At 39.4% G+C, this 17,606-nt stretch overlaps 1 protein-coding gene across 14 annotated transcripts in view; it reads left to right on the forward strand.

Moving 5' to 3' along the window:
• The first annotated feature begins 858 nt into the window (after positions 1–858).
• tle3b (TLE family member 3, transcriptional corepressor b) overlaps positions 859–17,606 on the forward strand; it is a 35,004-nt gene continuing 18,256 nt past the window's right edge. For 8 of the 14 annotated variants that reach the window (XM_039653529.2, XM_039653531.2, XM_089129533.1 and 5 more), the window contains exons 1-7: positions 859–1,238; positions 1,749–1,951; positions 2,615–2,715; positions 3,077–3,140; positions 4,500–4,544; positions 12,811–12,873; positions 12,976–13,080. In XM_039653529.2, the coding sequence (XP_039509463.2) occupies positions 1,928–1,951; positions 2,615–2,715; positions 3,077–3,140; positions 4,500–4,544; positions 12,811–12,873; positions 12,976–13,080 (402 nt within the window). In that variant the 5' untranslated portion in view covers positions 859–1,238; positions 1,749–1,927. Of the gene's footprint in view, positions 1,239–1,663; positions 1,952–2,614; positions 2,716–3,076; positions 3,141–4,499; positions 4,545–12,810; positions 12,874–12,975; positions 13,081–17,606 lie in introns of all 14 variants that reach the window. The other 6 variants (XM_039653532.2, XM_039653538.2, XM_039653540.2 and 3 more) reach the window with 3 other exon arrangements.

Here is a 17,606-nt window from a genome sequence, read left to right on the forward strand (position 1 = left end):
CACAGGCATTTGTCAGCGCTCTACCCCTCGTGGGCTTGATTGACAACTTAGGTCTCGAACTGACATCCCGTGTCGCTCTAAGCCAATCAGATGCAGGCTAGCGCTCTGATTGGTCGGCGGGCGCAGAACAACGAGCCGCGCCCCACGTGGGTCTGAGAAACACATGATAGGTTGGGGTTTTTTTTTCGGTCGCAGACGTGGGCATCATAGAGGGTGTTGCTGAGCAGACAGCGTGAATCAAGTAATGAGGGCTGATTTCACAGATTATGCTGTTAATTTGAGTTACATTCAGAATCGGTAGCATTACTATACATTGGCAATGAGGGTGCCCTCTCGCATCACTGTTATGGGCGTCCTTGGAAGGGATAAAACTGGACATTTGAAGGATGTTTAGACACATAGCAGTCTCAATGTTTTAAAATCAGCGACGAGCTCGCAGTTTATTGAAAATGTGTCATTAAAACATTATTTATGAAACGTCAAAGTAATTACAGCCAGATTTAATGAAATTTACAACTGCTTTTCATTGAAACCGCAGCAGCAATTTCCATAAATCAGTGAATAGAAGCGCAACAGACAATTTCGCGTGTAATATGTATTTCTTAAGCTGCGATCTATCTCTAGAGATTTCTGTTTGTGGCTAGACTTCGAACAATCGTCGCTCATGTAAGTTGTTTGTCTACGGGGAAAGCAACCTATTTTAGAGCCAAAATGGCGAACATGAGGTCAGATTTTTATTGGCCAATCGGCACGCGCAGAACAGGCGTGACCCACGTGGGATCCTAGGTTTGATTGGTCGGTCTTGGTGAAGTCCTTTTCGAGATTTGATTGGTCGCGTTCGGTTGTTCTCGCGGTAGTTGAGCCCGCGTGTCAGTGGGCAGTCTGTGTGTGGTACTGCGAGTGTTGGAGAAACTAGGCAAAGCGATTGAGAGCGGCTGGCTTGTACGAGGCAAACTTTTCACAACCAGACCTTTTTAACAAACAAGCAAACAGGGATTGGGGGAATTTTCCAACAACCACATTTCTGCGAATTGTGTTCAAGCGAGACACGAGTCTTAACAGAGGAAACCATTCTCGAAGCGCTTGTAGGCGCTGCTTTTCTAGGGTTGGGATTGATTCCCAACCAGCGCCTAATACTGATCGCATAAGGTCACGAGTGGAGGACTTCGACGTTTCCGCGGAGAAAGGAATTAATGCTGTATTTACATTCGCGGGAAAGGATTTTATGGAGACTAAAGGTAACGCGGAAGATAACTTTCAAAAAGAATCCACTTGTAATCTAGACTGTTTATTTAGCAAATGAGCGCTCTTCGTGCTTTATTTACTCTGTTCCTGTTTTACAATTTGCAAAGCTGCTAATTATTTCGTATAGACTTCGAGGCACGATTGGGTCAAACGGAATGAGTAGCCTATATTTTTTCATCTGTTTATCGAGGAATTGCTATAAGTTGATTGGGATTCGGTTGCTGTAACGTTATTTCTTATCTCGCGTTTTTGACATTGTTCTGTAATCTTGTCGGGTCACATTCAAGCAAACAGCAGTCAGGTAATCTTGTTATTGCGAGAAGACTTGTAAGCAGCTTGTTAGTCGCAGCTCGCAGCGCAGATGACAAGCAGTAAATGTGTGTTTGACTCACTCTACACAACTATTCTGTGTTTACAGCACACGCGCAGCTGAATGCTTAACTCTTATTGGAGATAATGAGCCAACGCGATGTGTTTTTGTTTTGCTCATCGGCTCTGTGAAGGATAACGGGGTTAAACCGGGGGAAAGGAGTGCGAGAAGCGCGTGGATCGGGTGGACCGACTGGGCTTTGTGTGTCCGCGAGTGCAGGGAGGGGTGACGGACGGGCTCTCGCTCATCTACTCGGATTACTGAAGAACGCCACATCCTCTGGATCTTCACCTCAGAAAGGATACATTCAAGATGTATCCGCAGGGCCGGCATCCGGTGAGTAACATAAATTATATTGATGCATTGTGTCCGGCGCCGCAAGAGCGCGTTACCTTTTCGACCGTTGAGCTCGTGATCCTCGCACACTATTGTGTCGCGTGACGTTTCTCTCGCGCGGAGTGTCCTTTATTTCTGCTTAAACTTAACAATAACGCGCTCTTCTGGATGTCCGTTAACTTGCTTTTGAAAAAAAAAAAAAAAACTGGAGGAGGGGAATCGGTTGCTAGTTTTTCTCCGGGGCTGTTTAGACGCAGTGACCCTTCTGTGTCGTGCTGCTGAGTGTTGGAGGCTGTTCCCACAGAGTGTCCAAACCACCGACAGGCCGAGCTCGAGGGAGCGCCTGGGCACTTCTGACAAACCGCAATTCAGCTCCGATGAAATATAATTTCCTTGAAAATCGGGAAGCATGAAATGTGTTATTGACACCCGTGGTTATACCCATGACTTGCTCAAAATCGCAGTGAAAGTAAAACCTGAGACCTATGGACTGCTGTAAAATGGAGTAGGTCGTAGTTTGTTTTGGTAATGGTGGTAGGAAGTAAAAGCTGTAATGACACATTAAAAACAAAGTTGGTATAATAGCATATTGCATCAGTGACTCGATTATATGAATAATTTGAGTTTTATGATATAAAATTTATATTTTTTATTATTTTTCAGGCACCTCACCAGCCTGGCCAGCCAGGCTTCAAATTCACTGTAGCAGAATCTTGTGACAGGATTAAAGATGAATTTCAGTTCCTTCAAGCTCAGTACCACAGGTAAATATTGCTGTTAATAACCTTTATGATGATGCATTTCAAACCGGTTACTTGTAGACTCTGAGACGGTTCTGATGCTGCTTTAAGTCTCTGTAAATCAAATGCAGCGTCAGTGCAACATGCCTCGCAGTTGTAATAACAGAGTTAATAAGTAACTATAACCATATTAAATGTAATTTACCATTATATACAGTAACTGTAATAGTGGTTTAATGTTTTATTTGTAATTTCATGTAAATGACTATAAAAACAACATTAGTATTTGTGCCAATAAATCCCTTGTGTATGTGACCACCTAGCGATTTTGCCTTCCAGGAATGATTGAATGGAACTCATTCTTTTTCTTTCTCTCTTCTTACAGTCTTAAAGTGGAGTATGACAAACTGGCAAATGAAAAGACCGAGATGCAGCGACATTATGTCATGGTAAGAGCAAGTTTGTTTTTAATCTGAGGTCTGCTATATATCTGTTGTTCTTTTGTTCCTTGAAAACATCAATAGGGCCACCACCAGCCAGCTATCTGAGCTAATGTTTAGTATCCACTACCTCTGTTTATTGTGTAATAGCATTTGCATTGATTGCACTGAAGGATCAGTGGTGATATTATAAGAGTGTGGGTGTTTTTATTTGTTGTAAAATGCCCGGAGGGTGTTGTGGACAGGGAGTTTCGACTTGTTCCATCTTCCAGGTGCTGACTGTTTCTTGACTCGAGTAAGAAAAAAGGCTGACTTGCTCAGTCTAATCAGGTTTAGATTTTTGTTATTAACGGAATTTAAGGGTCCACTCTATTGTAAGTAAATTTTCAAGATTATATAAGTATGTTACGATAATTGCGTGTAGTGAATGTAAAGGTTGACGATTGTTGATCTTCGCTGCTAGCCAATTGAAAATCAAACAATCTATGTAATAATGCACTTTAAGGTGTATAGTTGTTTATGACTTAAATTATTACCCAGCTGAAATGTTATCAACCTTCAGGATGATTTCAGTCAGTCTATGTTGGCTCTTGTGTGCAATTCAAGAATCACCAATATTAGTGTGACAGAACACCTCTTATTAGAAGTCCAGTGAGTGGAAACTGAATTCCATCAGGATGTGATGTAATAGTGCACAGGTTGAACTGTGTTAACTGAGCTCTACTCTCTCTTATCTTATTTGAGCATGCAGTAGGTATTGACTCAACATGCTGGCACCTTTGTTAAATATTATTTTTTCGGAGGAATGCCGTGTGGTAAAAAGGCCACTACCAGATAAACTAACTGAAATACACAGACATGCTCCAAGAAAAACAAATGTTTGCCTTAGTTGTTTGGATGAACATTGTCTGATCGACTGTTTTGAGTGTAGAAAAAGGACTTTTATCTTGAGATGACACAGATGCCTGTGAGGGAAAATACAGATGAAAATGGTGTAGAAAGGGAGTGAAGGATAACAGATGAGATGCTTATTTGTCAATCTTTTTTAGTTTGTTTTTAAGAGCTGTTTATCTATTTTGAGAACTCTGCTTCCATGAATGGTAGTGGTGCTGACTGAGTAAATAGTAAGTGGTCGCTAAATAAGTGTTAGCAGAGAGATTCATAAACATTGCTCTCTACTCCTATAATCAGGCAATGATCTGTTTCTTAGCTTTGTGTTCTTATCTTTTTTTCTTGTCTGTTAAACTAGAAAATAAATTGTGTGCATTTAAAATAAATACATTTTTTTTTAGAGGGAGAGAGGTGCTACTTTAGGCGATATCATAATGCTATTACTTGTGTGCTAAGTGCATTTCTCTTCTCTTGCAGTACTATGAGATGTCCTATGGGCTGAACATTGAAATGCATAAACAGGTATGTGATGTACTCTGACACCATATTCTTTTCGTTTTGCATTGTTTGCTTCATTTTTTTGTTTTTGTTTTTTTTTTTGCATGTGTCTTCTGCCATGGCGGTCAACAAATTTGTCTGGTCAAAGAGATGACAATAACACAGCAGGGTCTTTGCAGACATTATTGGACAGTGCAGGGGTTTTGAAATGTTCTGCAGCTTAATATCTATTTTTTTTTGTCTGTCAGACTCTGCAAAAGGCGCATGCACAAAAACGTGCAAGTATTTGTTTTGAGTAGTGATGTATATAGATTATATGATTACAGTGGTCAGAGGCATAGTGGTTAGTGCCTAGTTTGAATCTGGTTTGTGCATGTTTGAATGCTGCCCCTATAAATAAGTAGCCAAAAGAGGTGTCTGCACATAACAGAACAACTAAAAAAAAAAAGAGAAAATCAAGACAAAGATGGAGGCACAGTCTGAGGGTGGCTTAGTTAAAGGTCATTAGGTCAGCTTCATCTAGCAGGAATTGTTATTTAACCATTTTTAGTAATTGATGTGAATGGTAGCCATCACAGGCTGACCTAATTGTTGGCAGCTTGTATGTTTTTTGTTTTTTTTCTTTCTCAAAGTGATCGATTGGTTTTGTAACAAATGCATTTTGTGCATTTTAAAAGGGAGAGAGAAAGAGAAATAGAGGAAATAGAGGTGTTGGCTGGTCTATGTCATTAGTAGTGGTATATGATGTATAGTCATATGAGGAGGGCTCAGTTTGAAGAGGCCCTTTATGGTTCTCACCCCGAGGCCTCACAAGGTTAATGGTATCAGTGTGAGGGTGGTGAATTGGAACAGTATGCATGATCCATCAGCTTGTCCGTGTTTGTGTGTGTGTGTGTGTGTGTGTGTGTGTGTGTGTGTGTGTCTGGGCCACATGTCTCTCTCTCACAGACACTGCATTTTCTGAAAGGTTTTGTCAGGCACTTATCTCCAGCTGTGAGAGAGACTGAGAGAAAATGAAAAGGGAGGGAAGGGTAGGTGCTGGGGCTTTGCGCAAACAGGTTAATCGACTGTTTTTTTTTCTTTCCTTTTTTTTTTTTGTAGACCCTCTCTTTTGTTTATCAATAGAGCCCTGACTGAGTGGACTCAAATGCATGAATTATTCATTGGAGCATGGACTCCCTGTTCTCTCTGGAGTTAGTGATGACTGCAGTCTGATAACACAGTCTGCCCTTCATGTAGATCTTTTGGCTGGAAATGAACGGAAAGAAAATGCTCATAGGTGCCAGATTTGCCATGTGCTTTCAGGATCCACCAGATTCAGAATACTATTAAATAACTTTATGTAAACAAGCTTGTGAGTTTTGCGGCCGTGAGGGGAGGGCTGGCCATGTGGGGGCAGCCGTGCTTGTCAATGTAGCCCTTAAATTACTGAGCCTCAGAGGCCCCTGAACTGCTGTCCCTCTGTGTTTAACACAGTTTCCTCTGTCTTCATTTTCTTCCTCATTTTGTCCTGAAGTACTTGCGGCTGAATTAATGCAGAACTAGTGTGTGTTATCATTGGTGTGGCTGTATTTGGTCAGTTCTTTGTGTGTACACACACAAAGCCAGATTCATTAAGTGAAGCTCAGTCTGTGGCCTTAGAGGGTGAGAGAGAGAGCGAGGAGGGGGGTTGAGACAGGCAGCGGGGAGGGAACTTGTTCAGATGAATAATTTATTCAGGATTCCAGGAATTGTTTGCCAAGGTGATGATGGTCGATTTGATTCTGAGCCAAAGCAAACTGACTCGGAGCACACTGCAGACTCTCTTCAGAAAGTGTTTGTGTACATGTGAGTGAGATGTCTAGTGGTGACAAAGTGCACCCACATTATTATGGCAGGCCAGTGAATTCCTAAAAGGCAATTATGAGCTGCTTAAATCAAAAAGTACAGACGGTTAAATTTATAATTTGTGATTGACCATCATAGCTGATATATACATACATATGTATATCAGATATCAGATTTGCCCAATAAGTTTTCTATTTGGCCAATGTGTCGGACTCAGAAATGAGGAATATTTATTTTTTTGACAGAGCTGAGAAGTGTGCCTAAAGCACACAGTGTTCTCATTCTCTGTCTTCATTAGTTTATGGTCTCTGTTTAAGTTATTAGATAGAACTGCTAAAAAAAAGAAAGTAAAGTGTATACGGAAAAAGTATTGTGGTGTTTGCTTTTATATTATTAATAATAGAAAGACAACCCTATAATACTTTATCATTTACCGTTAACGTTCAGCAAATACGCATTTTTATAATTTAAACATAACTTTGAATATCTAATAAACAGACTTGGTTAAATCCATGATCTGTGAGATCTTCTGAAGTGTGCATTTCTCCAACTTTAAACCCTTAATTTTAACTGTATTCAATTGTCCACTGTCATATGTCATTTTCACTGTGTCCTGAATGTAAAATTAGTGTTACATTGTCTGTTTTTGAAAAACATATGATTCCCAGTACCCAAACAAAATGTATTTTTATTTCGAATTAAATGATATCAATTATAAATAGACAGCCAACCTGTTCTCTGAGACATTGGCCGTCAAAATTTTTAATTTTTTTTAACTGCTAATTATAATGCTAGTTTTTTTTTCTTCTTTTGGACCGGTTTGAAAAAGACATTTTTTTCTTTCTTCTTTTTTTAGCTTATTGGTATTAATCTGTGTGGGTACACAATAAGATTTTTGCAGTCGTATGATCTCGCAGGTGATTTATTTGTTTATTTATTTATTTTTCTCTCTGGAGAAATCATGTGAAAATTGTTGACGCTCGCATTGTTTTAGCGGAATTAACAGAGTCAATTTTCAAACATATTAAATTTCACCAAATCATTTGCTCAGTAGTATTTTTCTTTTCTTTCTTTTTTCTTTCTTTTTTTCTATCCGAACCTATAGCTGCAGCATTGAAATTTACAGTATCCGTCTCCAACGTGTTTAGCGTAATAGCTCGTGCGATTGCCCTGAAGTCGTGCCGTGTACCAGCTGCGTTGTCATTTGATGTTACTTGTAAGCACCATAGGTCTGAGAGTAACGCAATTTCAATGTATGTACTGTACATGGAGTAGAACTGACAATAAGGCATACTTACTTACTTGGACACGATTAATTGTTAACTGTTAACTGTTAACACGGTTAACTGACTTGTAAGTGTCATAATGCATTGACTCACGGGTTCCCGAGTGTCCAAACTTACACAGTTTATGCCCAACTTTATAAGTTGGGACACAACTTGTATTTTATCTAAACAAAAATAAATGGTAAAATCAATTTATTTAAATGAAACAAGTAACTTGCTGTCATAACAACATAATTTTCAGCGTGAAATTTGCATTTGTATTAAATTATATTAAACGTTTATTAATTAATTTAATAAAGGTATTTTTAAGGACTACTTAAGGACTAACTTTATTAGCACCTTTTTTATCACAGTGAGAAATCCAATATTTCCTCCAATACATTTTAAATGGAGACCAAACCTGATCAATTTTTTAAGTCCCTAATATTAAACGTTTAACCTATTATTATTATTATTATTGTTTATTTAATCTCTTGAAATAGATACATTGAATATGTTATGTTATTAGACAGTGTAATATGTAATGGGATACATACAGGAGATTTTTAAGCTGCTCGCCATATCGCATCCTTAGTGTTGGATATAGATACTGTAGTGTTTTTGTAATTTTAGGCCGCATCTGTCTCTCAGCTCTGTTCACTGAACCAGGTGGTCGTGTCTGTGTCCTTTGTGTCCGGCTTCAGCAGATGAATGCACAGAGAGACACAAACATCACTAAACAGTTCTAACAGGATTTGTGCTGCATATGCAGCAAGGGCAAGACAGAGACACCCTGTACAGACGACTGCTGCTCAATGCAGCCTTTCAGCCCGAGGGAAGCCAAGGGGTAGAGGAGTCTGTGTCAGGCGGGAAGGAATGAACTCAAATCTGTAAATGCCATTGACTTCGTTCATTTATTTGTTAGCGCGACTTGTCTATGACTGAAGAATGTATACACTCACCTAAAGGATTATTAGGAACAAATAGGAAAAAGAGGCTACAATTTGCAAGAGCTCTGCAAAATTGGACAGTTGAAGACTGGAAAAATGTTGCCTAGTCTGATGAGTCTCAATTTCTGTTGAGACATTCTGATGGTAGAGTCAGAATTTGGTAAACAGAATGAGAACATGGATCCATCATGCCTTGTTACCACTGTGCAGGCTGGTGGTGGTGTTGTAATGGTGTGGGGGATGTTTTCTTGGCACACTTAGGCCCCTTAGTGACAATTGGGCATCATTTAAATGCCACAGCCTACCTGAGCATTGTTTCTGACCATGTCCATCCATTGATTGGGCACCATGTACCCATCCTCTGATGGCTACTTCCAGGAGGATAATGCACCATGTCACAAAGCTCAAATCATTTAAAATTGGTTTTTTGAACATGACAATGAGTTCACTGCACTAAAATGGCCTCCAATAAGAGCATCTTTGGGATGTGGTGTAATGGGAGCTTCGTGCCCTGGATGTGCATCCCACAAATCTCCATCAACTGCAAGATGCTATCTTATCAATATGGGCCAACGTTTCTAAAGTATGCTTTCAGCCACATAGAATTAAGGCAGTTCTGAAGGTGAAAGGGGGTCAAACACAGTATTAGTATGGTGTTCCTAATAATCCTTTAGGTGAGTGTATGTAGCTTTTTATGTTTGAGTGAGCATGTAAATGTAAGTTCAACCATCCAACATGACTCTTTAATTTCTCTCCGTCTCTTGTCTGTAATTGTTCTTTGAGTCACAGAGAGAGTGCAGCTGTATGTGTGTTCATTTATCAGTGAGTGGCTCTCTTTCAGTGTGCAGTTGTTTTGCAGCATATTTAATCCTCATCAGTGTCTCTCTGCACTCAGCTCGCACCCACAGCAACAGGTAAATGGCTTCTGGCGTGCCATTGACATTGGACTGTGTGTGAGAGCTCTTCACATACTGCTTGACAGCACTGAGCACCTGGGATTGTGAAGCTGAGCAGAAAGCCTCACTCTGCTGAAGGGGCTTGTTTTCACTCCCTGGCTCTATTTTTTTATCAGCCTGTGTGGGAGCTGTTCTGGTAGCTTAAGGCACTCAGCAGTTCCACACTTCCTGTTCTCTTACTATGGTGCAGTGGTTTAATCTGAGGTTAATGTATGTAGTAGTTTAGTTTGTGTGAAGTGATTTGGATTAAAAACCTTTTGTCTTGTTTTATCTTTCCTAAATTGTATCATAAATGTCTTTACTGTAATAGCAGTATTTTTGTATCATCATAATAAGATTAAAGGATAAAAAGTGATTTAATTGTTAATGTGTCACAATACTAAAGTCTTAAGATAATTAGATATAGGGCTCTTTTTTTATTCTGATTTTGGCTTCCAATGATTATGAAAACAAGATAATCGAGGTAAACCAGTTATTGTGCCAGCGCATCTTCCTTTCCTTCACTGTGGTGCACTTTCATTCCTCCCTAGAAGCCCAAATGTAACGTCCAAATCAGCCAAATAAGCGTGTAGTCTGCCATTGCTAAACTGCGGGACGTATTTGATATTAGACGATTATTTAAAGTGCATTAAGCCACAAAAGAGAGACTGTTCCTGTGTGCGCATGCGGATAAGCAAGTAGGCTTCAGATACGTGCCTAAACAAGTACACTCAAATTAAAAAATGCCTTTTTGGAGAGTATTCACATACAGTGGGTTATGTCAGCATACAAGTAAACATACAGAGTTGAGAAATATAATGCGTGTAACCGTATATATTGGATTTGTGCATTAGCTCTTAAAGTAAATGTAGCCTAATATTTCATCTGCAGTCTCTGTAATTAATGATAATCAAATGACAAATGCCAAAAGTAATTCAGTCAAGATCAGTTAGTAAATTTGCCTAAGTTGCATTAATAAGGATTAATCTACATTTAATGTATACAGTAAGACAATGCATTGTTATTTTTACATTTGCTTATTAAATATGATGGTTGTTGTAGGCTATTACTTTATGAATTGAACACTGCTTATTTAATTTGTGTTTTTGCTCTGTTGTATTTATTTGGTTTGATTGTAATTTGTTTTCAATGTATTGCTGTCTGTTTACTTGTATTTTGTAATTATTTTAGGACCTTTTTATCTTACATTAGTAGTATTAGTTTTTGCTAAACTATTGATCATTGAAAATTTACTGATATTTAAAATGACTCGTATTCTGAAATACTGACTCCAGCAATAATTGTTAAATAATTATGATTTCAATAGTGATCAAAAATAATCGTGATTTGATATTTGCCATAATCGAGCAGCCCTACATAGACACTATTTTCATAAGACAGTATCCCTTGCGTCATGTCTCGCTTAAATTTAATTTTTTTTTTTTTATGAATATAGATATCTTCCACAATCCACATTGCTTGATCCAAGCCGGCATCACAACAGGAGGCTGTTTGCTTAAACAGATGCTCTACTGTATTTGAATCCTGTGGTGTGTTGTGTACTAACAAGTCTTGTATGCTGTTTAAGGAAAAGTCAGAACTAGAAGTCTCTTCTGATAATTACTGTGGAATATCTTCTCCTTTGGACAGTCACCAGGGTTTTTTGGCTCAGATGTAGGGGTTGTGTTTCTCAATACTGCCTCCCTCTCCCTCTCTCTCACACACACACACACACACACACACACACGCTTCACCCCACCCATGAAAGACAAGCCGTTACTCCCCCCTCCCCCTTCTGCTCCCTTTCATCCCACATTAATTTGCTGAGTTGATCTGATCGACAGGCCGAAAATTCAATTTAATGACCTGCCCCTGTGCGCGTAATATGATTTTACTGCCTGTTATGGTCAAGCAGAGCTCCAATTTACATAATGATCTGAGGGAGAGATAGGGGTGGGCTGGTTGCCGTGGCAACCTGAGAGTGGCATACAGGAATGGAGGCGAAGGGGAGGGTGTGTGAACTGATAGAGTGAGCGAGGAAAAATAACCTCAGTGGTATGGCTTGTGTATGAGGGCAGGCAGCGTTTTTATGCTGTAATATTTCTTTAGTTAGATGCCAACTGTAGATTGTTGTTGCATGCGTTTTGTTTTGTGAAGGAGTGTGTGTTTGTGTAGCAAAGCTGAGCTGAAAAAGCATTAATAGCTCAATGACTCTGAAGGGGTGTGGAGAGGGCTTAGATCCTTTGTTCACATCCCTAGAGACAGTTCATCACAGGTCAGAACACATCCACTCTCACCCGCTCTAAAGAGACCGAATCCATCAGAGTGCCAGGGTCAGCACCCTCCCACAGGCACAGAGGTCACACTGCCAAAAAATGAACGGAATGTGGTTCTCGGTGAAAGAAAGAGAAATTTCTCTCCTCCCTCACCTGCTGGGCCATCTGCTCCAACCTATAATCAATTTGTTCACCGCCCCATACTTCCTCTCCCCCCTCCCCCGTGCTCTCTTTTTCCCTTCTCTCCCTTTTTCAACCTGAAGCGTTAGCATAGCTCATGAAGAAATATAGCTCTTGGGGACTTCAGGTAGCTGTGAGTAATGCAGGAGAACCAGAGCATGTTGGCTGATTACCCTGTCCGTCTCTCCATATCAATAAAAGTCATTTTGAATATTGCTGTAGGGCTCCAGTTCCTCGCCTCCTGCGCTGCTGGAGTGGGAGCATGGGGAAAAATGGTAATTGCTCAGTATTGCCATCGTTAATCTCCCAGCACCAAATCAGCATTAGCATATTTCAGCATCTTAATGAAATAATCTGTCTGGGTAATGAGGGGGTGGTGGGGGGGTGTTGAGGCCAGACAACCCCCCCTCCCCTTCCTTTATCTCTCCTTCTCTCTCTCCATCTCTTGGCCAGATGGGCACCGCAGGCCTTCTGCCCATCTTGGCCTGGCAAAGCTGTGGATTTGGCTAGATCTGTTTCAGTAGCAGTGTGCTGGAGCACCGTTTGGCTTTGTGAGCCACACACACACCATATCAACCCTCAAAGAGCCTCTTGTTCACTATGCGCCGAATCAGACACATGGCAACATTAGCAAAAACAGACGTTTCTGAAGTTTTTACTTCATTAATCAGGAGTTCTGGAGGTATCCCATCATGCCTCGTTTAGATCTGCGGAGGCTTGATTAGAGCATTCAGTAACGTGAGGGTGTTTGAGTTCATGCTGTTGGAAATGAAGTACATTTGAGTGATTAGAGAAGAGCCGACAACATTCAATAACATACTGTTTCTATGTCTCCTTTTGTTCTCTCTCTCTTTCAGACTGAGATTGCCAAACGGCTAAATGCAATTCTTGCTCAAATAATGCCTTTTTTGTCACAAGAGGTAAATATTCTCCATCTTTCTTCATAAAATGAGCTGTTTGCCCTTATTTCTGTAAGCCCATGCTAATTTTGTGTGTTAATTTGTCCTTTCTTTTTCCTCCAGCACCAACAGCAGGTCGCACAGGCTGTTGAACGTGCTAAGCAAGTGACAATGACTGAGTTGAATGCTATCATCGGGGTACGTGGACTTCCCAATCTGCCTCTCACCGTGTGTATACCCCTCTTTCTCCTTCATTTGACCAGGGCCAGGGACAAACCTGCACACAAGCGGCTCAGTGTACTAATGCATTCATGCCTGGCTCCTAAATGACAATTGGATTTATAGTCTGTGGTAATAAAGATCAAATTTGCTCTCTAAGAAGCAGCTAAATTAGCCTACTCCCACAGGTGGGGTCAAAGGTGATGCGTCAGTTGTAATCCTCCAGTGTAAAACCTTCAATCCAACATGCATCACCTCAGCTGCTCCTAAACAGTCCAAGGGCAAATCCGTGATTGCTAGAGCTATTTATTCTAGTGTTATGGGAGGAGATCAGGATTGTTGGTGTGTCTTAGTCCCACCAGTCTCTTGCTGCAGATTTGCTCCTGCCCTTCATGGTCTTATTTTTTACTTTGTTTCAAATTGTAATGTGATGTTTACACCATTTTGTTTGCCTTTTTTATGCCATTTTTTTTGTCTTATCAATATGTGCCGATTTGTGTGTCTGTTTGTTAGGGCTGCACGATTAATTGGATTTTAATCACAATTGTGGCTTCCCACGATTAAATTCGCGTGATTGAGCGATATTTAAAATGCGTCATTCCGTTCATAGACCGCTCTTTATCAAAGTGTTTTTGTTTTTTGCAAAGCCAATTTAGCGCTCTGTAAACCCCTGTCTGATCACGTGCCTCCATGAGCGACAACACGCGAGAGATACCGAGTGTGAGCGTTAATAAATTGGTACATTCTACATAGTAATATATAATTACTATATAAGAGGCATGGAAATCCGATTAATGGACTCCAATAATCAGAAGCCTACTACAAATGTCTTGTTTTGGACTATTGTTTAATAAATAGAAATAATTCGAGCACATAAACTTTCATATGAGGGATTAAATAAGATTCAATTTATGCAGTAAGATTTCACAACTAAATCACTGACACTGTGCCTTTTTATCCATTAATCGAACTTTCATAGTGCATAGTTCTGCCTTGAAATTTTCTCATTTGGTTACAGTCTGTTATTTGATTGTATATTTTGAGTTTTATTCACATCCATTATGCAGGTACAATGCAAGTTTATATTTTGCTTCCTAAAATATATTTACACAATGTAAAATAGTTTTGCTACATTTTCTTTATTGTTTTCTTTATTTTGCTTTAAGGAGATGCACTGAATTTAGGTGAATAAGAGGACCTGTTTTATTTTGATGCACATATTTGGACATTAGCAGAAATATAGCACAATAAGGATGTGAAAGCAGTTATTATTAGCCTATGAGACCATAAAATTTGTTTTGGTTAAAATCAACAAATAATCGTGATATTTATTAGTAATCTCAATATTGATCAAAATAATCGTGATTATCATTGTGGCCATAATCGTGCAGCTCTACTGTTTGTCACATCTTTTAAGAGGCTTGTGGAGAGAGACATGTTTAAGCTTGTGTAGTTAAGCTCTTGTTTTGATCACACAAAGGGAGAAGTCTAATTCTGTCAGGGTTGTCTGTGATTAGCCATGTTAAATACTTTAAAGAGCTTGTGTTAAGGAGCATTGAGAAGCCTTTCACTTGGGCAACACAAAAATGACCTGAATTACAATATTTGATTGTAATCCAGAGATAACTCTATGAATGGAAAATATATATATATATATATATATATATATATATAAAAAATTATGCATTTCTGTTAGGTCAGTAGACTATAAACCGAAGTTCTCTTACATGCGCAGTCAAGCAAGCTACGGCAGGTTTTTGCATAGTCGAACAGCTAGTCTTCATCTTTCTGTCCAAATATAGACCTTATGCACCAGAGAAACGTGGGCGCCGTCATCTTTAGAGTATTGTCTTTGAACTTCTGTTTTTGTGGTCACTCTGTATATTTCTATGGCATCGCTGTCAAGGAGTAATTAGCTGGTGAAGTGGATTTGTAGAGTTAACAAAAGTTATCATGAGCATTGTAATGTTTATCCTGAGCATTGTAAAGCAGATGTCTTAACGTCGTTAACCAGGAATTTTTTTTACGAGCAGTTCATTCATATCTATGCAAGATCGCTGTGAAAATACAGACCGGAAATCAAAAGACAACGAGCGCAGTGTTGAAAAGGGGCGGGGCTACATAAGGTCTATACATGACACAATTTGTAATTGAATATTTGAAGATGTGTGTTGTCTTTGTCATTCAGAGCAAGTGTAGTTGTAGACAGATCTAGACTGTCAAGGATGTACACGCACGTTCAGTTCAAAAAACAAACTAGTACAATTTCTGTCAGAATAAAAGATGATTCACACCAAAAACATAAACTGTAAAGATAACTTTAGTGTAATATTAGTGTCCTCACCAACTAATGCTCTGTTTATTATAAAAGTGCACACAGTTATGCCGCCATCTGATTTAAATGCTCAACCTCTTTAAATTCCGGTGGATTCTGTTTTGGCTGTCAATGTTTTTATTGTTTATCAGCTGGGGAAAAAATGATCTAAAAGGGATTCCAACAGTATAATATATCTTTGTGTCATCATTATAACTCTGGTAAGGACTTACCACACTTTGAACCTTATATAGTTTACATTACCCACCTTATTTTTTAATTTAAGCTTATGCTGCCATTTTGTTGCTTGTAATTTACGTCATTTCATTTACATCGTTATATCAGCTGTACAAAAACAATCCATTATGCTGCTTGATATTTCAAACTGGTGTATCATATTGTTTTAATATATTATTTAATTAAACACATTGGTGTTTTGTAGCGAAAAGTTTACTGTTTACTGCACTTTATTCTTCTAGTATTTTCCTATAGTGAGTGGCTGATGAATCAAGTCTCGCACATTCACAGGAAATATCTTAATTCCGCATTGAAAAATAAGCTGGATAAATGTCATCCGAGTGTGAGCAGGCCTTAAAGCGTTTTCATCTAATTTAAAAAGACAAATTATTGTTTTAGTTCAATCGAACCTTGAATGTGCATGTAAAAGTTCTTGGCGTGTCTCCTGTGGTGAGTGTGGTTACTCAGCTTTGATTAGCCTTGGCTGGACTAGTGGGTAGGAGGTCCAGAGCTGGGTCAGGACAGCCAAAGCCAGATATTGGAATTCAATTAAGGCAAATGAGCCAAGACTCTGACCCCTGTTTTCAAGGTAATTGCTTCCTTGAATCTGCCTGAATGCTATTGTCGATGGGGCTCCATCATTTAACAGCTAGCCATTCAGCAGAGCAGCTTGGCAAGAGGTGGGGGAGGCGTGGGGGCTGGGCTTGTTGCTTCTGCTCACACATACACACACTTAGCAGTCACATGGTCATCATGATAGTGGATAAATAGATGTAGTCAGGCAGACACTTGCCACACTGTTGCAGGAATTAACACACATCCTCATAGGCTTGGGGGGGAAAAAACAAGCTTTTATTTGTTGGCTAGTGAAGATGGCAGGAGATCAATCTGTGAGCCCTGGTGAAGAGAGGAGAGGAGAGGAGAGGAGAGGAGAGGAGAGGGGGGGGGGGGTCATTAAAGATTCACTGTTAATCAGGAGCCAGCAGTGTTTGGCACGGAGAGAAAGAGGATAAGGAAGATTGTGAAAGGAGAGAGACATTGTGAGAGGGAATAATATCCACAGGGAGGGGCAGAGGCAAATAAGTGGGTTAGCAAGAGGATAGAGACGCCCGACTGACCTGTTAAAGTGGTAGGTGCCGTACATGTATGTGGTTTTGCTTTATGTTGATGCTGTAGAAATGGTTTGAATAACACGTGCACACACATACACTTGCATGTTACATGCGTTAGAGCTGCACGATTATTCAAAATAGAGTTGGAAACGAAAAATGTCTTAGTGCGATTATCAAAAAATGTATGGACTGCAATTATAATTAAATGGACACTGTTTTTTCACAGTGAGGCATGGCACTGTTCTTTTTGTTCAGTGGCTTTAAGTTCAGGACTAATACACTGTTGTAACCTCCTGTTTTGTTTTTAATTTCAATTAGTTGTAATAATACATTTCAAAACTATTATTATTTTAGTCATATTGATATATAATCTCAAAATATTTGACCAAATTATGCAGTCTTGCAGACAGGCAAAGCAAGCCTGGAGCTTAAAAATTGTGAATGCAATTTATAAATGCAATATACATCAAAGAAATTGGAATTTGTTAACCTAATCACCTCTTGAAATTGATATTAGCACAGGTGTGAGAAAGCCAAACTGGATGTTCCATCTCAAGTCAATGTGAATGTTAATGCTTTTCATGTAAAACCTTAGTGGCTGACTCTGAGGTTTGCTGCTGGTTTGCTGGTTTTGATACAGAACACCAAATTCACTTTGCATACTGTTTCTGTTCATTTGCATGTCAGATTTCACACTAGCAGCATAAATGGCCTCAGTCTGTCTCAAAACATGTCTTAACAATCATGACGAATGTTTAGCCAGTTATTTGCCACTTTTAAAATAGTAGCGGATTACTAATGGAAACCAGGGTGTTTTTCTAGGAAGGTTAAGGCCCTGGGTGTTCAGCTATATGTTGAGGTTAGAAAAACAC

Source organism: Pimephales promelas, chromosome 1 (assembly GCF_988280905.1).
Source record: "Pimephales promelas chromosome 1, fPimPro1.hap1.1, whole genome shotgun sequence".
Classification (NCBI taxonomy): Eukaryota; Metazoa; Chordata; class Actinopteri; order Cypriniformes; family Leuciscidae; genus Pimephales; species Pimephales promelas.